Source organism: Ceratotherium simum, chromosome 25, assembly GCF_057802395.1.
Source record: "Ceratotherium simum simum isolate JZ-2026a chromosome 25, ASM5780239v1, whole genome shotgun sequence".
Classification (NCBI taxonomy): Eukaryota; Metazoa; Chordata; class Mammalia; order Perissodactyla; family Rhinocerotidae; genus Ceratotherium; species Ceratotherium simum.
The window spans coordinates 21,629,963-21,657,571 of record NC_141924.1 but is presented as its reverse complement, the minus strand read 5'-3'; the positions used below and the strand labels follow the sequence as shown (position 1 = coordinate 21,657,571).

General features: G+C 40.5%; 1 protein-coding gene across 2 annotated transcripts in view; it reads right to left on the bottom strand.

Annotated features, from left to right (window-relative positions):
* Positions 1 to 27,609, bottom strand: part of GNPTAB (N-acetylglucosamine-1-phosphate transferase subunits alpha and beta) — a 97,964-nt gene that overhangs the window by 15,226 nt on the left and 55,129 nt on the right. For both annotated transcript variants that reach the window (XM_087449031.1, XM_004418023.3), the window contains exons 3-15: positions 26,047 to 26,166; positions 24,891 to 24,932; positions 22,417 to 22,622; positions 16,300 to 16,364; positions 15,894 to 16,028; positions 8,881 to 9,042; positions 8,294 to 8,473; positions 7,930 to 8,100; positions 6,026 to 6,149; positions 4,692 to 4,895; positions 2,914 to 4,019; positions 565 to 764; positions 120 to 339 (exon numbers count right to left, since the gene is read on the bottom strand). In XM_087449031.1, coding sequence (XP_087305157.1) covers positions 120 to 339; positions 565 to 764; positions 2,914 to 4,019; positions 4,692 to 4,895; positions 6,026 to 6,149; positions 7,930 to 8,100; positions 8,294 to 8,473; positions 8,881 to 9,042; positions 15,894 to 16,028; positions 16,300 to 16,364; positions 22,417 to 22,622; positions 24,891 to 24,932; positions 26,047 to 26,153 — 2,922 coding nt within the window. In that variant the 5' untranslated portion in view covers positions 26,154 to 26,166. The remainder of the gene's footprint in view (positions 1 to 119; positions 340 to 564; positions 765 to 2,913; positions 4,020 to 4,691; positions 4,896 to 6,025; positions 6,150 to 7,929; positions 8,101 to 8,293; positions 8,474 to 8,880; positions 9,043 to 15,893; positions 16,029 to 16,299; positions 16,365 to 22,416; positions 22,623 to 24,890; positions 24,933 to 26,046; positions 26,167 to 27,609) is intronic.

Sequence of the window (27,609 nt, the reverse complement as noted above, 5' to 3'; positions counted from 1 at the left end):
CTTTTACTTGCATTATATTGCAATATGGAGGGGGAGAAAGAGAAAGTACCAAAATTAAAAGTTTCATTTAAAATGTCACAAAGTTCAGGAAAAAAAAAAAAAAACAAAGAATACAACACCTGCAAACTTAAAGGCAGGTCATGAATTCTGGTAGCCAGTGTTCGGATTTCTCTGTCAGATAAGACACCAGATCGGTCTGTATCAACTTCATCAAAAACTTGAGATATATTCAGTGGCTGAACCGCACTCATGAGATAATAAAAATAAGAGAAGGCAAACTGCATATCTTCAGAATGGCGCACTTTGTGAAATGACGTCTTGTCAAATTCTTCAGGGAACCTGTCCAAATGTAACACATAATGAGTTCTGGATATTCAAAATATATACAGTACCTAACATTAGTAGAGTTAAAATCTTTTTCCTTCCCACTTATTGAGATGATATCTTCAACATATCAGTCATCAAGCAGTAGAACCATCATAAGTTTAGCACAGCAAAGATGTAAATTTCAAGCAGCTTTAGCTCTGAGCATATGCAGGCAACTCATACATGAGTGAAACTTACATATCTTGTAGTTCTTGCATAACTATTCGGTCGATCATGTGAGGCATGTGTGCCGGGACTTTCCGAGATGTGAATCCAAACTTGCTATTTAGAATTTTATTTACATATCGGAGGGAATCTGCAAACGTATCTTTTAGTTGCCTCCCAGTACGTTTGCTGTCAGTAAAGTATACCAATTGCGTCTTTAATGACTCTTCTTCCTGAAAGGAGAATTCCACTGAACATATAGCATTATGTCTTGCGCACTGGGTACTTCGTTAATAAGAGATAAAGGTACAATTTTACATAATGTGGTAATAACTGTCCCTAACTAATAAGAGTCACTAACTGTCCATGAGGAGCAAATAAAATGAGCACTAACGGGTCACTTTAAGGATCCTAAGAGCAGGACTAAACTGGATCTCTGTGAAAGTCTCATCAACACTGGCTTGAGAACAATAGTTGAGGGATGGAGGTCTATTTACAGGGTATTCTTCAAGGACTAGTCACTGACCATGAGATTTCATAGTCAATTCAATGCAACATTTAGAAAATTTATTTACAAATAAATTTGATAATACTTTCAATATGAAGCTGTTTCTATTGGTGACGTCAAAGCAGTAAGTACTTGAGTTTTGAACAGAATGACTAGAATACAAAATTGGTTTCCCCATAGAATAGTGTTAATATTATAAAATGTAACAAACTCTCAAAACCAATAAGAGGCACAACTGAATGAATGGGCAAACAATACGAACACACTTTACAAAAGATGAAATATTTTTGCTTCTCAAACTGACGAAAATTAAAGAGACTGATAATAACTGGTGCCGGTTAGTCTGTGGAGAAATAAGCAGTCTTGTATGCTGTTTGTGAAAGTATGAAGTGGTGCAACATTTTAGAAGGACGTATCTAAATTTTATATGCACCAGACCCTTTAACCTGGCAATTCTACCTACAGAAATAAAAACTTCCTCAAGAGTAAGATATATGTACACGAATATTTATTGCAACACTATATATTTGTAATGGCAAAACACTGGCAATAACTTGCAGCTCCTAAGAACAATGGCACTGACCAGGGCACTTTGCCCACATACTACTAAATCAAAGGGCAACTCAAAGCGATTTATGTACCGTGTAATTTCACTGTTGCAAAACAGAAACTAGATCATTTATATGTTTGCATATCTATAAAAAAATACTGGAAGGATACCCAGCAAACTATTCATAGCGATTATCTCAAGTAGGGAGATTAAGGAAGGAAGGAGAGAGACCTTTCTCTTGTATACTATATATATATTTATTTTTTGCATTGCTTGCAATTTTTGCCACTAGCTACAGTGTTCCTGTAATTTAAAAAAAAAAAAAAAGGAAAGAAAAGGGGGGAAAGTGAGGAAATAAACCTAGGCAAGAACTCGGCAGTCCTTCACTCAACAATTAGTAAATGTCTAATGGCCAGGTACCAGACACTTCCCAAAAACAATGAGAGAAATAAGACCTAGTTCTCCACCTCATTCTCCTTCCCCCTAAGGCTAACACCCACTCATGGCCATGCTTTCTTCACTATCCAGGCTAGACCACAGGATTTTTCTTGGTCTGTTAACTCCCACCCTTCAAAAGGTCAGCTCACAGGGCACCTCCTCTGGATGCCTTCCCCAATACCTCTAGGCAGAGGTAAGAAATCTTCCCTTTGGACTCCTTGTCCACACCTTAACAGACACTCATCACATTGCTACAATTATTTGCCCACAAGTCTGTCCGCCCACCTTGCTCTCTGAGTCTCCACAAGCAGCAACTGCGTTCTAATCCTCTTGCATTCCCCAGCACTTAGCCCAGTGACAGCACTTGGGAGAAGTACAAATGACACCATGGCACCACGGGGGCCAAGGTACTAGAGGGAGACCACCCCAGCTTTGAGGCTTGGCTCACACTGCTTTGCTGTTGTGAAGTTGGGGAAGCTAACAAACTTATCTGCACCTCGTTTTTAATCAGTAAAGGTGGAAAACATCAGATCTGCCTCACACAGTCTTTGCAAAAGCATTTTTTGAAATCTCAACATGCCAAGAAATGATAAGACACCATCTCAGTTCTATTACTTCTTGGGGTAGCCCCTGGCTGAACCCCTTGCTCATTCACACTAAGGCTGTTTCCTAAACTGCAAAATGGGATAACGATAGTCCATACCCTTATAAAGTATTTTTATTATTAGGGTTATTGGGACAATTAAATGAAACCATGTGAGAAAAGCATTTAGTTCAGTGGCTGGCACAGGGAAGTGCTGAATAAACGGTAGCTATTATTATATTATTATCACTTAGAAAGTTAGTTTTCCTGAGCGTGGGAAGGAACAGGCTGGATGTAACTTACATCAAGAAGATCTTGGAAATACTTTTTTTTCTCCCATGGCAAAAAGCCCAGGTAACTCTCTGTGTAATGTTGCAGTTTTCTTCCAGGTAATACTTCATTAACACCTATGTCATTTTTAGCATTTTCCTCCATTCTGTTTTTCTCTTGTTCTTTCCCTGTGACTTTCTTTTCTTCTGACACATGGTTTTCCAGTGGAACAATCAGAGATAAGAGCTTTTCTTTTGACACACTTCCACCTCCCACTTTCTGGGTCGGAGTTTCAGATCTCAATTTTGCTTTGGTTTCCAAGTCTGTGGGTGGACTCTGACTCTCGTAGTGGCCAGTCACTTTTATTGTCACTGCTGGAAAAGTCGACCGCTGTAATCTTTCAGATGGTCCTAAGCTGTCTGGCAAGATGTTTTTGTGAATCTGTTTTTCTGGGGGGGCCTCCAAACTATCATTTCTTTCATCTGTTATTACAGCTTGACTTATTTTTACATCGGCATCCTGTACTTTCATCAGAAACGACCTCAGCAAGGCTGACTTGGACAGGTTGTATCCTTTCACAGTGATGTCTCCATGTTCTAGTTGCAAATCCAAGTTATTGAGACTCAACTGTGCCTCTTTTGGGAGGAGTGAAACATTTACCAGGGGAATTTTCACCTCCTCTTGGAATCTCCCTGTTGTGTTAACATCACGTCTCTTAAACTTTGGGAAGCGTTTTTCTTCAGGAATATCCTCAAACAGGATTTCTACCTCTGGAAGAAGTGTTACAGGGCTAACCAAATTTTGGTAAGACTTCTGGGTCGTAGAATTCAGTTTTGGTTCCTCTCTTGTGTCCACCTCTACTGTTATCTGGATTTTGAACTCTTCATCATTTGTCTTTTGAAAGGTGAGATTAAAATGTATTGTGGTTGCATTCATTCCACTGTGCATTATGAGATGGATGGTTTTCCACTTATTGGCAATAGAAGCGTGTCGAATTATTGGGTTGTCACTATAGGCGCCTTCGACTCCTCTTTTGGCTATTTCTGCAAAGCTGAAATAAGGCAGGCATTCACCTTTTGGAATAACATAGTGAGTCTGGTTTGGGAGAAGAGTTACTTTATACAATTCATGAAAATGATCTAGAGGAAAAAACACAAACATGATTTTTAAAAAACTAGGCATTTTCTCCCCTTTTCCTTTAATTCTTAGGGTTTGAGTTTTCACTTGCTAAGAGTGACTTTAAATTGACTTCAAAATAATCAGAAATTCTAACACAAGAGCTACTGCGATGGGGTTCATTTTACTATCTGAAGCAATCACTATTATCAACATGGAATGCTGACTCTGACTTACTACAGACATATGGCACAATTCTTGACAGCAAATTCCAATGATGGACGTCCACTGTTTTGTCCATTTGAAAAAATACAACTTTCTGCCAAAATGATCTCCATTAATATGCTATCAACAAGATCCAGTATTCAAACCATCCTTATTTAATGAATTATTGGTCTTTTATTGTTTCCAAATTAAACCTTTACCATATATTTTCAACTAAGGTAAATCTGCTTAGTAAAACAAATAAGACTGAAACAGTCACAAGAAAAGCTGTCTACTGTTAGTGTCTACTGTTTCATAAAGATTTGTGTCCTCCTCTTACTTTTACCTTACACTTAGCTTGGATGCAAGGCTGGGAAAGGGATACACAGAGAATACTTACTTTAAATAACAACAATGATCCAAAACCCTCTCTACTTATCAAGGATTTTTATCCCCTTATTCTTAATATGTTTTTATGGCAATAAATATACCTTGCCCACAGTCACCAGCATCAAACCCACAGGACAAGACATTGCAGGCTTGGTCACAGAACTTATCAGCGAGCCAGGAATTCGCACATCCTTGATTACAGTAAGAGACACTGTTTATCCCTCCACCGAACTGCCAGGGCTGTCCGACTCCAATACTCCCGGTACCCCCGCCTCCTGCAACATAGCGACTCCCTCCACTGTTACCTGTAGAGGGAGGAGGAGAACAGAATCTTGCTGTGCTTATCATCTTAAAAAAAAGACACTTCCTTATTTCTTAATAGTGTTTTCAAGATGGATGTGTGAATTTCAGTCAGAAAAGGTGCACCCCATTCTTTAGTACAAGATCTCACGTAGCTTAAGAAGAAAACAAAATCAAAAGGGGGCATCACTTGACAGTGGACTGGGCATGGGGTGACCAGGCCTTGGCACTAACTGTACAGACCTCAAATTTGGTCAAGGGGGCATGTGTAGATGTGTACAGAGGAGCAAGAAAACGGGAAGAGGTTAGTCTGAAGACTGTGACTGTGAGAACTGCAAAAAACAAGTCCTAATAAGGGTGCTAACCTCTATATCAAACATTCGTGTTCTATCAGGGGCTGAGTTCTCTGGACTGCACAGATCACTCTACACATCTGTGTTCTCTCCCTGCAGCTGCTTATATTTTTCAAAAGTGCATCTGACAGATCTGACTCAAACACAACTTGAAGCTTTGTTTCCTCCAATATTCCACACTTTTCCAAATCTGTTTCCTCATATGGAATATGGGGATAATAATATCTGTGCACACACTCTCTCTTTCTTAGGTGACTAAGAAATTCAAGTGGATAATAGATAATGCTTTATAAATTTAAATGCTTTATAAACTGAAAGGCAATAAATAAATGTAAAAACTTATTATCAACAAGTCCAAATATAAGCCTGTAAGAAAGGGAGAAGAGATGCCAAGGAGATGTATTTTTTTTGCAGTCACTCTCTGACCTATAGCAACCTACTACTGAAAGTCACCAGCCATGAGCTCCTATAAGAACCAGTTTAGAGAGATTCTTGCTCTTGAGCTTACATAATTAAGGGTATTCCTGATTATCATATTTTAAATAATAAGAAAAGGCACTGTCAAGCACAGGGCCAACATGGGAAAATGCCCTCAACAACGGATAATATGAATAAACTGGGCCACACTGGGACACGAGTCATCACCTCCAAAGAGTCTATGGATTGCTGATTATTTTAATACCTGAAAAATGTTTAATTAAGTCACTGCACATGTTCGGTAAAAATGAAAAATGAAAAAAATTCCGTAAACATGAACAAATTACATCTGAACATATCCTTACCAGAGCAATCCCCACCATCCCAGTCACAGGCGGAATTATTACAAGCCTTGTCACAATAGCCGTCTTTAATCCAGGAACCCGGGCAGCCCTCAGCACAGTTTGGCACAGGCCAAGTCAAATAAACCTGTGATAAAATCAGAAAGAAAATAAAATGGTCTCTGGTTTCTGACACTTTTTACTCTCAAATTAGGATTCCTTTAAAAAAAAATTGAGCCTCTAAAAGGGTAACATTTTCCCCAGGCTGTCTGCAGTCACTGGCATAGATCTCTTTCAGTTTGCTACACGTGTAGTAGTTTCCTAAGTCCTGCTCTGCTGACGACTCTTACTGAGCACATGTACCCTTTTCCACTACTTGAGGAAAGCAGACAAGGACTCAACTCCTGGATTAGTTTCTCACAACATGGCTTTATAATCTCTTTTGAAATAAAAGAGCAACACACCAGACTTAAATGCAAGTATAAAAGTATACAGGTGGAAGGGATACCACACAACTCACTGGTTTTCTGTGACAACTGCCATTAACTCCTGAGTGTCTTTATGCATAATCTTGTCTTAAGGCTGAGGAAATCAGCAGATGAACTCCCTATCTTATCTTAGATAAGATGAATATCCTTATCTCCACATATAAGGCCCTATGATAAGTTAATCAGCTCAGCAATCTGAGTTGTGAACTTGCCTGATTTCAAAATGAGTGATATGGTACATAGTTACTTTTTAAATTAAAATCATTCTTAAAAAATACACTCCCCTTTTAAAGTCTCCATGCCCTTGCACATTCCATCTATCTGGAGTGTCTTTCTTCATCTAATTAAGTCTTACTTATTCTTCAAAGTTCACTTCAATTCAGATGGGAATTCTTTCCTCTCCCTGTCTGATTTCATCCTCCTGGGCTCCCACTCCTTAGTACCCCGGGCCACCTGCCGGCACAGAAATCATTGTACATAGTCACTGATTTTGTGTGTCTCCCCTGTCGAGCCACAGCTCTATAATCTAAAACAGGGGAGGCAACTAACAGGGGAATGAGCACACTGGGGTGGCATAAACAGCAACAGAAAAAGTAGCTACAGAGTTGTATAACTTATAAGGTACAGTGGTAAGTCTCCACCTTATCAATGAAGCCTTCTAACAATGCTACAGGGGTATTCCTATTCACCCCACTATGCAGACAGGAAACACAGAGGTCAAGTCATTACCTGGGACCATCCCACACAGTTGGTTCCCGGTCTGTGCTCATAACCACTTCTCCAACCTGCCTCTCAAAGCCAGAATGAGACCAGCTGCCTTCAACCAAGTTTCGTTCATGTCTTTAAGCAGAAAATTGAGCTAACTTTCTGTCTTGGTCATTTTGCTGTCATCATAACCACAACTTTGTGTTTCATAGTGATTTTGCTTTTTCTGCTGCTGTTGTAGAAAATTTTAGAAAGAGAGAGTTCTGGGTGTCTGAGAATGTAAGGAAGCAAGAAACTACTAGGGAGTAGTTTTCTCACTACCTAATCGTTAACTCTCTTGAGCTTAGCACTCAAAAATGCTTATTTGATCAAATTTGAATATAGTAGTGTATACGCTGATTCCTGATTTCCCATTTATAACTTCTTTTTTTTTTATTATTTTTGTGTGTGTGTGAGGAAGATCAGCCCTGCACTAACATCCATGCCAATCCTCCTCTTTTTGCTGAGGAAGACTGGCCCTGGGCTAACATCTGTGCCTATCTTCCTCCACTTTATATGGGACGCCGCCACAGCATGGCCTGACAAGCGATGCATCGGTGCGTGCCCGGGATCGGAACCCAGGCTGCCAGCAGCAGAGCGCGTGCACTTAACCGCTAGGCCACAAGGCCGACCCCACCCCGTTTATAACTTCTAAGTGACTACCAAGCTAGCCAGCCCTTCCTCTCCGGTACTCACCTTCTGACCTTTGGAGTGACTGTAAAAATCATCTGGCCAGACATCCTTTCCAAACATGACATCATCATTCAGATAAATAAACTTCTGGGACAGCCCTTCGATGCGATGAATGTGACTTTCAATAGCAGGTGAACTAAAGGTAGGCAAGTGGCTCAAATTTCGAAAAATATCCTTTGAACAGAAAAAAATAAGAAAAAAAGAGGGTGGATGAGAGTTTTTTTGTTTTGCTTTTGTTTTTGGCAGGAAGAAAGGAAGGTGGAAATGGAGGTGAGGAGGGTAAGGGGAATGAAATTAACGATAAGTAAAAGAACAGAAAGAAACAGAAAAGGAAACCACAGCATGTGATATATAGCAAGTCGTCTACCTGATGTGTTACTATTGTCACTCGAGGATTATCAAGGTTCAGCCAGGATGGAATCTGCCCGTTGGTGACGATGAAAATATTCCGAACCCACGGCGCATGCCTCTCAATAGATCGCAGTGAGTATCTCAGCTCTTCATTATCTTCAAAACGGCTGGCAGAAACGTCTTCATCCTGCTTAGACTGAGCAAAACATTTGGACATGAAAACGCAAAATACCCCTTAAATCACACTTCCTTCTCCCATCTGTCCCCTGCCTTCTCTGCTCTCAGGATGCTCTGGCAGAGTTGTAAAGACTGAGTCCTACTTTTAAACATTACAAAAAATGCAAGACTCAGCATATTTAGAACAACAACAATAACAACAACATAAATACACAGCATTCCTTTACCACACTTTTTAGAAAAGGTTCTTAGACCTGATTCTAGGTCACTTCAACTAATATTAACCAATGGCAGTGACTGAAAAATTAGAAAAGTTCCATTCAACTCACCTCTCTGTAAGTCCTCTTCCTTCTTCTAATACAGTTACAAATCTTTAACAACCTAAACCCTCGATTCAGGTTTTAAAAGAATCTCTGCATCCCTCACCTGGCTGATGGCACTCAGATCCCATAACAAAAACGCAGGACTTATGGTCAGTTCTTTTCCATCAATGGTCATGTTCTTCTTCGTCTGCTTATTCAGTTCTTGGAAATCTTTGGGGTTATTCAATTTTAGAAGGGCTACACTGGCCTCCGAATACAACTGCAACTATAAAATAACAAGAGGGTTACATGTGGAAAAACCGAGCCTCAAGGAAGAGACACCTTTGAATTCCCAATTTGATCTTTAATCTTTATATATTATACATATACTATATACCGTATACAGTATTATATAGTACTGTATGATAGTACTATATTATAATAGCACAGGCCCTGTCTGGAAGCTGCAGCCGCTCCTCAATATCGACAGGTTACCGCCAGATCCCCTGAGAAGCCAGAATCCCCAAGCCAGAATCTCCCAATTTTCAACGTTGGCTCAAACATTTTTGACTGTCATGTATTCACACAAAACACATCTGGTCACCAGTTTGTACCTTTGTTCTAGAATATTACCAATCTGCTTATACTGGGGAAAAACCCTGCAATGTAACTTTGCTGGGATTGGTGGAAAGCACGTTTGCCAGCAGGGTGTCTGAGCAGCTTCTGTGCCCCACACCTAAGAGGAATGTCTTTGGCAAAGATGCTTGAAGTGCTTCCACAAGAAAACCACCTTTTGGGGCAAAGCTTTCAAAGCAATCATAAATCTAAGAGGGAACGTCATAAACATCAACACATTTTACAAACACGCTTCCCCACCTCTACCAGAGCCCACATCACCCTTCACCTGTTTAACGTCTAACTCCGCATCATGCAGTTTCCCATGAAAAAAGGCTTTCAAAGCTTAAAAAAATGGGGAGGATTGAAAACCACTAACCTAGGACAGCAAAATTCTTCTGCTGAACTGGCTCTTCTAATAGAGCTAGTTTCCTTTTTAATTTATAAAACAGAGCAAACGTAAATTATCATGGGCTCGTGCTGAGCCCTTGTATACACTACATGACTATATTTAGCTCATCTTTCAAAGCTTCCTGAGCTTATGTAGGCCAAAACTTAGAGGTTAGAGTGAGAATTTCATTTATATCTTTTCCTCTTTTTATGATGTAGGCCATTAACTCTTATTACAAACTGTGTGTGGCTGTATGTGTGTGTACATGCACACGTGTGTACTGTCTTCCTGACTGACTACTTTCTTTCACCTTGACAGTGCCTGGCATATACTGGGCACTCACTGAAGGTCAGTTCCCACTGCTGTCACCATCCTGCCTGGGTGTGTGGGGCAAATGGGAGGCAGGCCATGCAGGCAAACATCCTTCTATCTGGGTACCTACAAAGTCTCACTGCTCACCCCCAGCCTCCCCTGCCCCTTCCCACCATCCCACAGTGGCTCCCACAGCACCTCTGAGGGCTCCCTTGAGTGCAAAAATCACTAATCTAGAATAAGTAAATGCAGTACTTTAATATTCTAATTTAATTTAAAGTTTATTGGGAAAATATCTTTATCTTAATCTCTTCTATCCAAACTGCCTTTATTCTGAAAAACTATTTTAAAATTTCAAAGACATTTTCCTAAGGTAACTGTACAATAATTGGAAGAGAGATGAAAAGTAAAGAGCTTAAGGGAATATTTATGTTTGAAAAAGATTTTCTGTTGCTGTAACAGTTGTGAGTGGTGAAAAGGGTGGGGAGGAAGTACCCTCTGCTGGCCACTAGATGGCACCCCGATCCTGGACACCTTAATTACTTTTGCCAAAAGGAAGAGACAGGAGGTGGTAAGGAAAAGTGGTGGTATGTAAGTGCCTAAGGCTGGAGTTCCTAGCTTGGGTACGAGCTGAAAATCAAGACCAGTTGACTGTGGGTAACTGCCTCCATATACAGCTTCTTACTAGAAATTATAAGTTTATCTAAATACTTTAAATTATAAATTTCTCAAAGAGAGAAGAACCTCTACACCCACCCCCTGCAGACCCACAACAGACATGTAACATGACTGAGAAATAAAGCTTTGCTATTTTTAAGACACTGAGATTTCAGGATGTTTGTTACTGTTTTGTTATCTAGAATGATGCGATTGATACACCTCCATTGGGTAGTCTGAGGTTAGGAAAAAACAGGCCAGCTAATACAACTGAAAAACAAATTAGCTCCTTCCAGTGGTTTGACAACTCAAGGGGACTAGGTCTTAACATGTCCTGGTGGATTTCTAAAACTTAAATCAGTTCCAGAGTTGCTTGTTTAATCTACTGAAGTGCTAATTTTAGCAATAAAACCTAAAGAAAGGGTGTCATGCTTTAAAAGAGCAGGTGCATAAAATGGTTTCAGAGAAGTCACTAAAAGAAGGGGCATTAGTACAATATTACATACTACAATTTACTGTGGCCTTGAACGTGCCCTGAACAGACGTTTGAGGCGGAGAGAGTCCAGGTAGGACAACGTGCTGTTCCCACCCTGCCCGCACTGTCCTTCTTGCTGAAACAAATGACCTGGTCAGCCTTAAAGGATCTCCTGCGGCCTCTTTGTGTAAACTTTCCCCAAGTCTCTAGTCCACAACCTCTCCTGTCTCTAAACACCAACCTGAAGTTTGTACTACTCTCTTCAATAGCTAATCTTAAACAATCTTGGTTTCGCTACTTGAATACATCTTATGCACACACCCTGCTTCCAAACCACATTATAAGCAGCTTGAGGACGAGTCTGTGTTCTCCACTTCTTTTGCACACCCACTCAGCAACCACTATCACTGAATTAACCCAAATGTGAGAACGCACTTGAGAGCTTTGGGAAGATTTTCCACCTGCTCTGACATATGTTAAAGAAGATGTGAACAAAAATAAAAATCATGAAACAAACGAAAAACTTACCATGAACAAAAAAGTTTAAAAACACAGAATGATTTAGAGCGAGCTAAAAATCAAGACCATGGATCATCTGATTTCTCAAAAGTTGAATTCTGTGTCCATCACATACAAAAATTCTACAGATAAAATAGAGGGTAATTAATCAGATCATAAAGGACTCACCTCAAGGTCTCTCAAACTAGAAAGCTTTTAATAGAAAAGATTGTTTGATTTGTAAGACTACAGCTCACAGAAAAGATTTCAAGAATTCATATCTAGGGCCGGCACCGTGGCTTAGCGGTTAAGTGCGTGCGCTCCGATACTGGCGGCCTGGGGTTTGGATCCCGGGCGCACATCGACGCACTGCTTCTCCTGCCATGCTGAGGCCACGTCCCACATACAGCAACTAGAAGGATGTGCAACTATGACATACAACTATCTACTGGGGCTTTGGGGAAAAAGAAGGAGGAGGATTGGCAATAGATGTTAGCCCAGAGCCGGGTCTTTCTCAGCAAAAAGGAGGATTAGCATGGATGTTGGCTCAGGGCTGATCTTCCTCTCACACACACACACACACACACACACACACACACACACAAACACAAAAAGAATTCATATCTATTATCTTGCAAATGAAACCATTTTCAAGGCCCACCTTCCCTCCTGTGGCTGGGGGTGGGGATTCTGGGTTTGCTCTAAACAGAATGATAAAGGCAAAGTTGTTGTATGTGCACAACCATGGTATCAAAACCCTAATGAGGGGCCCTGCCCGTGGTCTAGCGGTTAAGTTCAGCACATTCCACTTCAGAGGCCCAGATTCGGTTCCCGGGCACGGACCTAACCACTCGTTGGCAGTCATGCTGTGGTGGCGACCCACATATAAAATAGAGGAAGATTGGCACAGATGTTAGCTCAAGGCGAATCTTCCTCAGCAAAAAAAAAAAAAAAAAAACCTCAATGACTCCTCCTTTGAATAATCGCATTGCTGAAATGTTTCCCTTTATATTCCAGGACATTGTATATGGTGGGTGTGTTTAGTCACAGCTTTTCTTCTTGCTCATTCCTTCAACAAACATTTCTCCAGCAGCACCCCCAAGTGCCAGGCCCCAAGGCAACCACTGGGGTAGAAGGTGAAGAGGTGTAGGTACGTGTCCTGAGATGCTGGCAGTCTGGTGAGGGTCTCTGGGACAGAACTCAGCCCTAGGTGGCTGGGAGGCCACGGGCCTTGGCAAAGGCCTCCTGGAGGTGCCTCCAGCGGCAAAATGGTTCAGCAGTCCAGGTCCTGAAGTCTAGTGTCTAACGGCCCTTTCCTCCCACATGCCACAAAGCACCTCTAATGTAACACACCCCAAACTGAGCTCCGGGTTTCCTTCCCAAAAAACCTGCTTCTCCCGTTGAAGCAGAGTGTGGTTAATGCCATCACACTTCCATCTTCACTAGTAACATCCACTTGCCCTTTCATTTTTCCTTCCCTCTCCTCTAACAGCTAATAAGTCACTGGGTCGTGTTGAGTTCTCTCTCAGATATTTCTGGAACCATTCTCATCATTGGCACCACTGCTTTGAATTCACCACTTGTTGAAGCCCAATGTCTTGCTAGGCCATAGCAGCGGTGGCTGAACTGGTTTTCCTGCCTCCAGCCTCTTCTTATCTAATCTCTACCTGCTACGCCTTCCCCTACCATGTTCTTAGAAATGGATCGGCTCCTCCTCCTCCTCCTCCTCAAGATGCTCCCTGCCTCCACAGTAACGTCCAGGCTTCTTTCCAGGAGGTCTTTCTCAGTCTGGCCTCAACCTGTCCTCCCAATCTCAGCACCAGCAAAATCCCTGCCTAGGCTCTGGCCTCCTGGAATAGCTGCCTTGCTTCTCTGAAAACACCGTTTGCCTTTTGTTCAGCCTGTTCCCTTCCCACTCCCTTCTCTGCTGGGAAAATGGCTGCTCTGGTCAGGGCCCCAGCTAAAACGTTTACTATTCTGCAAAGCCTTCCCTGCCCCCAGTACAACTAAAGCCCAGGAGTTCTCACAGGACTTTGTATAAACATTTATTTGGCAGTGATCACACCCCAAAATTATTTAAGTTCTTTTATTCTTATCCGTATATAGACCCTGGCGTACAGCAGGCATTTAACAAATGCTCATTAAATGGATTAGGAACCCAGTGATAGGACACTCTATTTTCAGGGTACTCGTAATAAAAGCAGGAAGTAGAACCTAATGAAAGAGAGTCAACTGAGCTTGAATGCTGACAGTGCTTCTCTTCTTCCTCTTTCTCATATTCCCCCAGCCTCCAAAAATCAGAAGCCCTAATCCCTGAAGTTGATAACAGGTGTTGGCATCATGAAACTGACCTGCAATGAATGTTATGGATAATTAGCTTGACCCTCTGAGGAGGCGCTGGCCACCACAAAGACAAGTCTGGGAATCCAAATAAATCTCTAACTGGGTGAATGAACAGTGGAAGGGGGTATCATCATGCACAGAACCTGTTGGTACTCATTGTCCAATTCAAGTTACTACCCCACCCTGCCTCTACCTGCGTACACCACTCCATGCCACCCAAAAATAGTCTGCTGAAGGATGGACCACTACTTGGAGTGGCATTCTTTAGCAGCACACACCCATCCACCAGCAGATGCACTGGTGAGCAGCTGCAGCAGAGAGAGACATGGGCTAGTCAACCCTGAGCAGAGAATGGAGAAGTGTCACGGACCTTCTTTCCTTAAAAATTTATTTTAGTTGGAATTATATAAATAGAACCAAGAATGTCATTCTTTCTGCCTAAGAAATTTGAGCTGACAGTCAAAAGTACAGATACACATGCATTTATAATTCTAGAACTAATAGCTAAGAAGCCAAGAAGCCAAATAAACATTGGCTGAAATGAATGTTAGTCTACGGTTTTATTTGCCCAAATCAGAACTAAAAATAACTCAGGAGAAGGAGGAATACAGTATCCATTTTAAAATAACTGCAAATTAAGGAATAATTTAACCCTAATCTAGCTGGGCACTACCATAGTTCCAATACCATAAAGAAAGTTATGGAGGAAAATATGAAAAAAAGAAAACATAAATGTCATTCATAATACCATCATATTTACAAAGGTAATACAATGTATCTTAAAACAGTGAAACACTTACGTGGAGAAAGAAACAAGTTAAAGGGAACTTTGAGGAGGGAGGGGATATAAAAAACACGGTCAAGACAGGAACTAAATAGAACTCCCCCAGTCGCAGCTTCCCCCAACACTACCTCCATCTCTACCCTTCCACCCTCCAAATTGTTAATTGACATCAATAGGAGAAGGAAGGAAGAATCTGGTAAGCTAAACACAGTGGCAGAATTTAAAGAACATTTATTTGTAAAATCAAGAAAAGCAAAGCCTAACAAATTCTGAGCTAAGAACATTATGCCCTCTATCCTAAGAGAAAGAACATTCACATTTTACAACCTAGAATGTTTCTGACAGAACAGCAGGCATCTTGACATAAGGTCAAAAGGAAAGTACACCCATGTGGAAGCTGCCCTAAATCAATCAGGCAAATGGCTCTGAAAACAATAAATGTTAAGAAAAAGGCATGTCACGGGGCAGCCTCCAAAGTCAACTCTATCAAATGGCATCAATGGTCAAGCGTGAAGAGTTAAGAAGTATAAATTCTAAATATGTTAATGGCTCAATTAGCTATTAATGAAAGTTTTACATTATCAAATGTTCCAATTATCTGAAGCGCACTCCCTTTACGAGTGAAAGCTCTTAGTAAGCGTGCAGGTTGGAGTCTGCGTGTACTTACATGTATGATCTCCCCCACTTCCTCCTCCCACGCTCCCACTGCCTTACACTGTAAGTTCCGTCAGGGCTCTTATCTCTTTTATCCACTGCTGTATTCTCAGAAGCTATAACAGCACTTGACACATGGTAGAAGCTCATTTGTCAAACAAATGAATCCTGCTTCTGTCTGGGAAACCAACAAACCAAATAATTTAGAATTTTGCCCAGATTAAGAATAAGGAGTGAGGATCTTCTATAAATGAAGAGCCGTCTTCAAGACAACATACTGTGGCAGAACAGAGACCCTCTTTGCTTCTTATGATTGCCGGCTGTGCTATCAGGAAATGGAACACAACAGAAGGGTCACGCATTAAATGAGATGTGCTATACTGATTGCACTATTTTCTATGCTCTTACCAGTTTTATTTTAGAGGAAAGATTTTCTGGCAATTTTGTTTTTAGTTGATTTGTTTCCTTGAATGTCGGTGGAAATCCACTCAGGAAAGCCAAATCTTGCATTAGCACTAACCCAGGAACTTCTTTATCTGTGGTCTAAAATAAGAGGGGGAAAAACACAACTCATTCTCCTCATCATAAGGCTTGTGAAAGCTCACAGCTGAGAAAACTAGTAAAGATCTATTGCATCCTATAAGTTTCAAAATAAGAATGTTAAGAGCACTCAGATCAACATTCATTAATACGTACTATAAGCTAGCCTTAGAGGAAAAGTAAACAGTAAAAAGCCTCTCAAAGTAAAACAGCTTTATTACTCATACTTTTATTCTAGTCACAGCAAAAATACAATTCATTTGAAATAACATACCAAGTAGCCCCTCCAAACTGTCTGCTTGCTGATTCCTTTAAACATTCCAGTGTAGGCATCTTCAACTACAATAGAGAATACAATAAACAAGCATATTTTTAATGAATACTTACCTACAATGTCTGCCAGGACACTGTACAAAGCTGTTGGGAGCTGTTCAAGTAGTATAATACATGGTCTCAAAAAGAGGTAGTTGGGGGAGACGAAATTAACCCGTCCAACAAAAGGGGAACGATGTAAATCAGTGTACAATTAAATGTTAAATTTTGCAATACTGAAGGAGAGATTCATGCGGGCAGCAGAAACATGCAGGAGCAAACATCAACATGTTTAATTAAAAAAAAAAAGAATTGTTTGAATAGAGCAAAATATTTGGCAGTGATGAGTACTAGGTAAAAAAGGGTAACCAGAAGGGAGCCACTGAAAGCCAGGCCAGTGGCATTTAGATGAACAGCAGGCAGCTACTGCAGATTCTAGGGTAGCTTAGGAGTCACGGTGAATTCCTAAGATTCATCAGACAATGCTGAATAGGGCAGATTAAGTTGGGGGTGGAGCGGGGGGCATGAGACGTCATGACACAGCCCAACTGAGAGAGAGTTCTAAAGTGATGGGGACAAATAAGATCAGCAAGCTTGCTGCTGACATTCAAGGATCGTGGAAAACAGAAGAGAAGTCAGAAGGCTGTAATTCTGATCTTCAAAATGGGTATACAAGGTAGGTTCTGCAAACTGTACCCTGGCAAGATGGATGCCAATCCTGGGCAAGAGTCTCAAATGCACCATAAAAATATAGTTGGTGCTGGGGCCGGCCCCGTGGCTTAGCGGTTAACTGCACGCGCTCTGCTACTGGCGGCCCGGGTTCGGATCCCGGGCGCGCACCGACGCATTGCTTGTCCGGCCATGCTGAGGCCGCGTCCCACATACAGCAACTAGAAGGATGTGCAACTATGACATACAACTATCTCCTGGGGCTTTGGGGGGAAAGAAAAAAGGAGGAGGATTGGCAATAGATGTTAGCTCAGAGCCGGTCTTCCTCAGCAAAAAGAGGAGGATTAGCATGGATGTTAGCTCAGAGCTGATCTTCCTCACACACACAAAAAAATACATATATATATAGTTGGTGAGCACTGGAGAAAAGCAAGCCTTCGCAATAAACTGTTTCTCTTAAAAGGATGCACTGAGCGCTAAGAGTAGGAGTTCATGATGAAGAACTCCATCAGATACACACCTCTGTCTGTCTCTGTCTCTCTTTCTCCCCATTGATATGGTGGGTTCTACACTGGTTGATCAGAGAATTCTAACAGACGCAGTACATGTATTTGTATGTAATCTCAGCAACGTACTAACAACATCTCATGTCATCTTTATGGACAAAACGGAGACATACTGGCTAGATCTCACGTTAGGTGGATTATAACCAATTCTGCCCAGAGAGTGCGAATTATAAAGCCACAATCACGAAGAGGGAGGTTTTAGAAGTCTGCCATAGGTTCTGTCTTGTTCAACTCTCCATCCAGGTTTTGGAGGATACAGAAGGCAGGCTTGCAAAACGTGTGGATTTACACAAAGCTGATAGAGGCTATTATCCTGGATAACAGACTAAGGGTTCCTCAAAGTTCTCACTATTTGGAGCAATGAGTCAAATCTAGCAAAATAAAATCTCCCACAAAGTTAACATGTTTAACTTGGCACCAAAACCCAACTACATGAGCAAAAGTTAAAAGAGGGATTTGAGCATTAGTGCATATAAATGTTTTTTTAAAAAGACGTAGGAGTTTTAGTCAACAGTGAGTTCAGTATGAGTCAACAATGTGCTGTGGTCATACTGAAATTCAACTGCACTGTTGTGCTTTTAAACAGAAGTAGAGTGCTTAGAATAAGAAGGTGATATTCCCCAACACCAACCCATCAGGAGATCCTCGGTGGACCGTCAAAATGTCCAGAATCCAACCACTTCTCGACACCACGCTGATCCAAGCCACCTTCCCATTTGCCTGAATTATTGTAACTTTTGCCCCTCCTCAGTCTATTCCCACCACAGCAGCCAGACTGATCCTTTTGGAACGTAAGTCAGATCACATTACTCCTCTACTCAAAACCCTCCGATTCCTTGTCGTACTCCTTGTCATGTGCCACATAACGACATTTTGGTCAATGATGGACCACATATACCACAGTGGTCCCATGAGTACCATATAGCCTAGGTATGTAGTAAGCTATACTACCTAGGTTTGTGTAAGTACACTCTATGATGTTCACCGTTGTGCGACACATTTTTTAGAACATATCCCTGTCATTAAGCAATGCGTGACTATATAGCCAAAGTCCTTGTCATGACTAGCAAGACCCACACCATTTGGTCCCCAGTTACTTCTCTAGGCTCATCTCTTGCCCCCTCTCCCTTGTTCACTCTATTCCAGCCACACGGGCCTCCCTGTTCTTTTTCAAACATGCCAGACACACTCCTGCCTCAGAGCCTTTGCACTGGCTATACCACTTACCTGAATCACTCTTTCCCCATATATTCATGTTAGCTTCATGAAGGCTCTCTCACCTTCTTCAAATTTTCACTCAAAAATCACCTTCTCAGTCGGTCTGCCCCTACCACTCGACTGCCCCTGCTCAATTTTTCTCTACAGGACTTATCATCTACAAACTATACAATTTACTTATATGTTGTATTTATTGTCTGTCTCCCTCTGCCAAGATGTAAACTTGATGAGGGAAGAAATTTCTGTCCATCTGTTCACTGCTGCATCTTCAGCACTGAAAACGGTACCTGGCACATAGTATGCACTCGATAAACACTTGTTGAAAGAACAGTCCAGCTCTCTTTGTAGAGTGAACCACACTGAAATAGAATGTTCAATTCCAGATGACACACTAAAAGTAACAGAAACTAAAACTCATTCTGAGAAGAGAAAACTAGGACACAGACAAACCTCTAAGAGACAGCTAAAGGAACAAGAATGAAAAGAAATGTCACATGGGAGAGGGATTACATTAGTTCTGTAGGATCTCAAGGGATACACAATTAACCAACGTGAGAAAGCACTCTGTAATTCCTTGTAAAAGTCAACGTGGTCCAGAGGTAAAATGAACTGTCACAGGAAGAGATTCATTTCCTATACAACAAAGGGGATAAGCTTGACGGGAAAAACCACTTTGCGGAGGAGATCCAGGCCCAGCCACAGGGCTGGATCATGTGACTGTTGAAGTCCTGTCCAATCAGTAGTGTCTAGGGCACAAGTGACGGGGTAGGGTAATCAGAAGAGAGGCAAAAATGACACCAATCAGAAGGGAAAAAAGTCAACAGATCTTGACGATTAACTGGGAAGAGGTTAAATGAGATAAACGAAATGTCAAATATAGCTACAAATTCTTTTTCTTTTTTTTTATAATTTTATTTATTTATTTTTTCCCCCAAAGCCCCAGTAGATAGTTGTATGTCATAGCTGCACATCCTTCTACTTGCTGTATGTGGGACCCGGCCTCAGCATGGCCGGAGAAGCGGTGCGTAGGTGCCCGCCCGGGATCCAAACCGGGCCGCCAGCAGCGGAGCGCACGCACTTAACCGCTAAGCCACGGGGCCGGCCCTATGGCTACAAATTCTTAAATCTAGACGGATTGGCAGTCCACAGCCAAAATCTAGCCACTGCCTGTTTTAGTACAGTCCAAGCTAAGAACAGTTTTGCCACTTTAAAATGGTTAAATGTTAAATGCATATATAAATACTTATATAATATCCACCATTTTGCCTCTTGGCCCACAAAGCCTAAAATATTTATTCTCTGGTCCTTGAAGAAAGAATTTGGCAATCCCTGACCTAGATAATTGAGGATGATAGAGAATTTGTGGCCCACTAGAAACATAAGCTCCAAAAGGCAGGAATGTGTCTTTTTTGTTGTCTGCTGTTTCTCTGTTACCTAGAACCACCACCCACTCAGAGCAGTGGCTCCACAAATCTTTACTGAATGAATGAATTAGGAAATAGGACAGTCAAATAGAAATTCAAGTGGAATTCAAAAATAGTGTTTAGAAGACTATAGTTTAATATAGATTTTATTTATATCAAAATTTACAATCTTGTAGTCTTTGCTATGTTACAAAATTAGTAGAGGGAAATCCAACATTCTCTCCATAGATGTTATATCTGAGTTATACTGTAATTATTAACATAATGTCATGCCTTTTTCTCTTCAGGTAAAATGTTATCAGAGTACCTTAATTTAAGGAAACTCTAATTTTAAAAACAAACAAAGCTAAATTTAGCCAAAAAAATAAATCAGATAATTTGTTATAATTTATCAGAGATTATCCCTTTATTTTCCCTATATATTTAAAATATAACAAAGAGAAAAACATAAGTCACTTATACAAAATAGTTCAGAGACAGATCTATAGTATAAAGAGAGAGATATATGTACTTGGAAAGTTACAATTTCCTTTCAAATTACAAATAACTTATTAAGTACCAGGAAGTGAGGACTATGTTAGACACTGTCCAGGACACAAACTGGTGAGTGGTACGGTTTCTGCTCAATGAAGGAATTAGATGAGAACACCATAAACTCCTGTGCAATCAAAAACTAAGTTGTGAACTAAGCTACAAGTACTACAGGGATGTAGAAATGTAACAATAGATAAAATCTTTGTGAATGTACTAGTCTGGGATCCTCATGGAGACAGAACCTGAGATGGGGTTGGAAAGCACAGGAGAAGGGCTGGGAGAGGAAGAGGAACGGGAGGGGCAGCACCACATATGTGTGAAGACACTGACAGCCTTGAGGAGATGCAAGGAGGGCAGGCATGTGGGCAATTAAAGCTGAATCCTAAACACCAGGAAGGGGAGTTTGTATGTATGCGAAAAACAAACATATACTACTATATTCTTCTCCTCAAAAAGGGAGTGAACTGGGGGGCTGGCCCAGTGGCGTAGTGTTTAAGTTCACGCACTCTGGGTTCTGTGGCCCAGGCTTCAGAGGTTCGAATCCCAGGCACGGACTGACACACCACTTGTCAAGCCATGCTGTGGCGTCATCCCACATACAAAATAGAGGAAGATGGGCAAAGATGTTAGCTCAGAGCCAATCTTCCTCAGCAAAAAAAGAGGAACACTGACAACAGACGTTGGCTCAAGGCCAATCTTCCTCATCAAAAAAAAAAGGGGGGAGGGTGAACCAAGAAAATCAGAGTTTTCCGATTTGTTTACTGTTGTGTGCTGGACAGACTGGAAAAGAACTTTACAGGTAGGCAGAGCAGCTAGGTGTCTATTACTGGAGGCTGTGTGAAGGAATTCGCTCTGGTGTAGAAGAAATGAGATGAGTAAGAAAGGTAAGAATCTAAGAGTCATGTGCAAAAAGTGAAAGCAGGTCGTAGGATAAGGTTAATTATTAGTTACGGAGGTAGAAAGAACAGGTCGAAGATAGTTCCAAAGATTTAAGCTGGGAGGTATGACATTAGAAGAATGAGAACTTGAGAAGGGGACTCAATGTTGTAAAGGGGACAGGACAGTTTTCACTTCACACAGGGGAAAACATAGAGGCTCCAAGCAGAGACGCTCAGTGCAGAGGAAGGAGAGACAGGAGGCTAGAGAAGGAGATGCAGGCGTGGGGCTCAGCAGCTCAGTGGCCAAGTAGGAGGATGGGATCTCTAAGGATGCAGCTGCAGTTTTATGCCAGGAATTACAATTTTAATTCTATTATCTGGCCAAGTCTACTGTACAATAGAACCAGATGTTTCAGAATGTAAACTATGAAAGCTCCAGGGATGTTCTGCCCAAACTGTAGAAAACAACCTTGCCGCGGAGTTATATGATAAAAATAAATAAATAAGCAACCACAATACCTCAGAGCCAAGAGAATGAGGTAAATGTGAGTACCAAGGTTAAGGTCCTGACCACAGCACAGAAAGGCCTGTGTATTACCCAGAGTAAATATATCCAATCCTTTTCTGAGGTTAGGGCTGAAATACAATGGAAGCTCTGTTGCTTCTCTTTTAATGCTTTCAGTTTACCAAGGATTTCTTTAAAATTGAACCACTTCTGCTCTATTCAGAATTTTGTTATTCAAACATCCAATGTTAACATGATTTTAAAATACCCACAGGAAGATCTTACCGTTCTTAGTACTGTCGAAAACAACAACTGAGACATTAGTGGAAGGGTTTTTCGGTTTTGCAACATTGAATATGTCACTGGCAGAATGAAAAGGAGGGTGAAGAGCTGGCAGGTCCTTCAGGGTGATGTTGGCCGGCAGGGCTGGGTCCAGGACCAGCATCGGCACCTTAATGCAGTGAGTCAGCAAACACTCCAACTGCTGCTCACTGCAGAGAGATACCAACATGCTCTCAGCTACGTTCTTGAAATCTTAATCAACATAAAAAGCTTGTTAATACTACTAAACTTTCCAGGTGTTTTTCTGTATCCTACAAAAAATTATAATCTTTTAATGAACAAGGAATTTTATCTCAAGAATATATACATTTAGTAGGTTAGCAAGTATGATATAAAATTACTGAACAAGTGCAACTCTAAAGCTAGAGTTTTCACACTCCTATAAATAAGATTGCCACCAAAATTTACTAACTCAAAGGTGCACAAGAAATTAAGCATTTCATTACTAGTGTTTTAAAGATTATTCATAATTTCAGTAAAGCCCATTATCAGGCAGACTAGAAAGTAGGTAAATTCTGGTTAAGAGAGTATCATCTTATCAGACACACTTTACCAATTCCAATTAGAATACAATTAAATATATTGGATATGACACAACACCAACAAAAACAAAAGCAAATGTGACAAGGTTCTAAGATAAATTTATAAGACATTTCTATCTAAACATAAGAAATACTTAGAATAAACATATCACCTGAATAAACAAATGGGGAAAGGACACAGCGAGAGAATTCACAAAGTGGGCGCTACGACTAGTCAAACAGTATATAAAATTGTCCAACCTCACTAATAAAGAAATGCAAAAGAAAACAATCAAGATTACACTTTGTTTACTAAATTAGCTCCCCTCAAAAAATGATAACTCTATGCCAGTGCAAGTATAGTACACCTATTCCTCTCAAACATTGCTGGTGTCACCGCAAATGGCTATTCCCCATTTCCTCTTTGGAAAAGCAATTTGGTAATACAGTCATGCGCATAATGACATTTCAGTCAATGATGGATCACGTATACAACAGTGGTCCCATAAGATGAGTACCATATAGCCTGGGTATGTAGTAGGCTACACCACCTAGGTTTGTGTAAGTACACTCTATATGTTCGCACAACGACAAAATTGCCTAATGACACATTTCTCAGTACATACCCCGTTGTTAAGTGATGTGTGATTGTATACACATAGATTATGTATATACATATGTATACATAGATTATGTATACATATACATATATACTTATTCAGACCCGTAAAAACATACATATGCTTCTTCCTCAGTAGTTTACTTCCAGGAATCTAGTCCAAGTAGAAGAGAAATAAAATAGGAAAAACAAACAAACCCACACACAGAAAATGCCATGGACCCAAATATAATATCACAAAATATTTACAATAGTGAAAATACAGAAGTACCCAACATTTAGTACATTATAGTACAGTTTTAAGAAGCATGAAGATAACTTATCAACATAGAAATATCTAAAATTACATAAAATTTAAAAAGGAGGATACAAAATTGCAGATTATAGATTATAAATATAAAAACATGCATGAAAAGGGAATAATAAAATGATCAGAGTTGTTGCATGAGGGCCACAGAATTATGTGAGTTTGTTCTTTCACTTTCCTCTCAACTTTTCTGTAATGTTGCATCATTACTTTAAATAATTTAAAAGTCATTTAAAAATAACAGTATTAACAGTAGCATATTTATAAATAAATACATATAATTAACATAAGGAGATGATTCAGAAGGTACTTCTGGATCTCAAAATTCCTCAGGCTCATTTCTATGAATAACTCTTTTATTTTAAGTCTAATGGTTAAGTGGGGAAGTGGCAGTTAACAGAGATTTCCGCTTGTCAGTGAGACAGTCTTGTTTTAAGGACCTGTCCGAGTCAGGCATGATTTGAACCAAGATAGATACATCTGATTCTTGTCATTGGGCTAAATTCCCTTCCCAAGGCTTTAAATATAAGACATACAACTATGACAGGTTTTAAACAGAAGAAAGTATATACTGAACACATAATTAAATGATTGATAGATATAAACTCTATAAATAAAAACACTGGGTTTAAGTTAGAGTTTAAATGGACCAAGAGAACAGTACACCAAGACAGATTAAGGAAAACGATAGAGAAGAAAACCTTCCCTAACCCATCCAGAGATGATAAAGCTTTGGCGAGCCACCACCCAAATAACCAGAGTTCTCAATCAACTATGCCTTTGGCACTGCAAAATTTCCCATCTAATGGATGCATTTAATTTGGGGGTCAAAAATTAGCAGAAGAGGGATTGAACAGGAGCAATAGGGTAAATACAAAATAATGTGCACCCAATAAAAACAAGTGAGAACCTGTAAGTTTCACTTCAATCCTTCAATTTTTATTCCTGAGAGGAAACTCAAAATGCTTACCTCTTCTTGGTTGGTTCCGTTGTGTTTTTCCCAAGGATTTCTCTAATGAAAGCAAATATATTTCATTACATTTGCATGGACTAGTGCTAGCCCTAAATGTGAATAAGAGGTAACTTATAACACGGATTTTCTTGGTTACTCCACTGGAACTAACCAGTAGGTTAGGTTATGTAATGGAGCATACATAAAAAGGAGCATACTATAATGCTCATTACATTTAAGATGCATAATAAATTATATTTCAATGAAATATGATCAACAAATATTATCACGTACCTCCCACGGTAATCACGACAGTTTACTTAAAATATGAGCTTTTACATTTTACTAGTAAAACATGGTACCAGGCTGTCAAAGTCATTTTCATGCACTGGGAAGGTCTTATATCCTCTGACACGGAGAGAAAGAGACAATGTGTTGCAGTATAACATAGCTAATGACCTGCAACCGGGGTGCACCCATAACATTTACACAGAAGCGAACAAGGAAGTTCTCAGCAAATACTCCTGAGCAATCAAAGGGGAAGTTACATCAGCCAGATCCCTAGCTCTGAAGGCTCTTCAGAAGCTCACTGCACCTTTCCCAGATAAAGTCAATAAAATGATCAAAATTCCCTATTAAAAAAAATTACCAAGATTTCTAGTTCCATAGTGTATTACTTGATATTAAAAGACATAAAGGGAATACACTTTTTACTGCCTTTATCAAATGGAAAAAGTTAAGTCTGTAAGGCCTGTTTTATTTTTCAAGGGAATAATGGGGTCTTACAGTGAAGCTATTTTGCATAATAAAACTTCATTTCATGATATCACAGCTGGGACTCAGGTTGGGTGAGTGGGAAACCTAGGGTTCCTTTGGGAGGCTCCTCCACCTTGAGGAGGAGCCCCTGGGAGAGCAAGGCACCACTAGAGCGCCACCGTCATAAAATGGTATCTAAGGAGGAGAGGCCAAGGATCTCACCCAAGTCGCTGAATCCTCCTTAAGCATCAAGAAACAAGGGCTGGACTCATGACTGTCAAAATCCGGTAATGGCATGAATTGGAGATGAAGATTTTTGCTTGGACAGCATTGTGAACATCACCTTACCCTTCTGAAATGTACTGCTACTTGTACTCATACAACTTTTTGTTTTGTTATTTAAAAAAATCAGTCTTACCTCATTGCTTTCTGCTCCTCCTCCATCTGCTCTCTGACTTGCTGTAGTTCCTTCAGTAGTTCAAGATCTGTGCCATTCACCCAGGTGTAAACCACGTCAATGGGCATGGGCAGACAGAGCCTAGGGTAAACCCACAAGTCCTCCAGCTTATTTGCATTTTTCCAATATATTTGGAAATAAGAGTATAAGAGTTTAAACTTAGAGGTTATGAAAAAATCAGTGAAAAGGGAACCCAGCCATGATGTATATCACAGAATTGCATGTTTTCAAACTAGAGCTGGGGGACTAACATTTATTGAGAACCTTTTCTGTGAGTTGCATTATGCTAGTCACTTCACGCACTTTGCATCACTTGATCCTCACAACCACCCTGTAAAGAGGCTGCTATCGCTCCACTTTCAAGATTGTCAGGGAGTTCTTGGAAGCTCAGTTTAAACTGCTACATTCTTAGTTTAGCAAATGAGGGAGGCGGGATGCAAATGCAGTCAAACGTAGGAAAGAAATTAGAAGCTCAACAAAATCACCAACAAAGAGTTATCCAACAGTGCACGGTGAAGACCTAGCCGTATATAACGCTGCAGCTTTCTGTTCCCTGCTGCCCCCAAGCCCAGCCTCTCCCAATCCTCCGCGCCCTGCTCTGCTTTTCCTTTTTTTTCACAGCACTTTTCACCTTTCTAACATATGAAATAATTAACTTGTTACCTACACTGGTAATTATGTGTGTCCCTCCCCAGAATGTAAGCTCCAAGAAGGCAGGAAACTTTCCTGTTTTGTTCCCTGAAGTACCCGACCGATTAGAATGCCTGGCACACAGGAGCTCAGTTAAGTATTTGTTGAATGAGTCAATGATTTATATGAGACACTAGCACAGAAGACCTTCCCGAACCTGCTCGATTTTTTCCTTATTATCTTATCTTCAAAATAAAGAGTCAGGCAGGTTTTTAATTCTCAAGCATCCTGTCTAAGCCTCATCTTAGTGCTTTTGTTCATGTTTTATCTCAGCTGAAAGCTTTCTTCCCCTTTCTTTCATCAACTTACCAAAACCCTACCCATCTTTCAGGGCCTGCTCTGGACCTATCACAGGAGTTTATAGTGACATATGACATATACTTTGGATGATTCTGTTTCAAGTCTGGTCTTTTCCAAGAAATGGTACAGTTTTTTTTTTTGGGCCAGGGACCAAAGCTTACCCCCCTCTTCTCTCCCTCATAGGCTAGCACAGGATCAGGCCCGCAGCAGGTGAAGGACTCCAAAGACTAACCCGAGCATCACGTCTTTGCTTTTGGCTGCAATCGTATTACTCAGTGCAGGGTTAATTATCTCATGGGAAAATACATGCAGTTTTGGTGGATAAATCTTTCAAATTATGAAAGGAAAAAAGTAAATAGTAGAAGTGACAACAACTTTAAGCTTAAAAGTAAGTGAGATGACTGGACAGAAGAAGTGTTTATCCACTGGTTGAATAAATATTTATTGAGCACTTGGTATATGCTAGGCATTGTTCTAGGGGCTGGGGACTCAGCAGTAAATAAAACAAAGCCCAGATCTGTGCCTTTGTGGAGC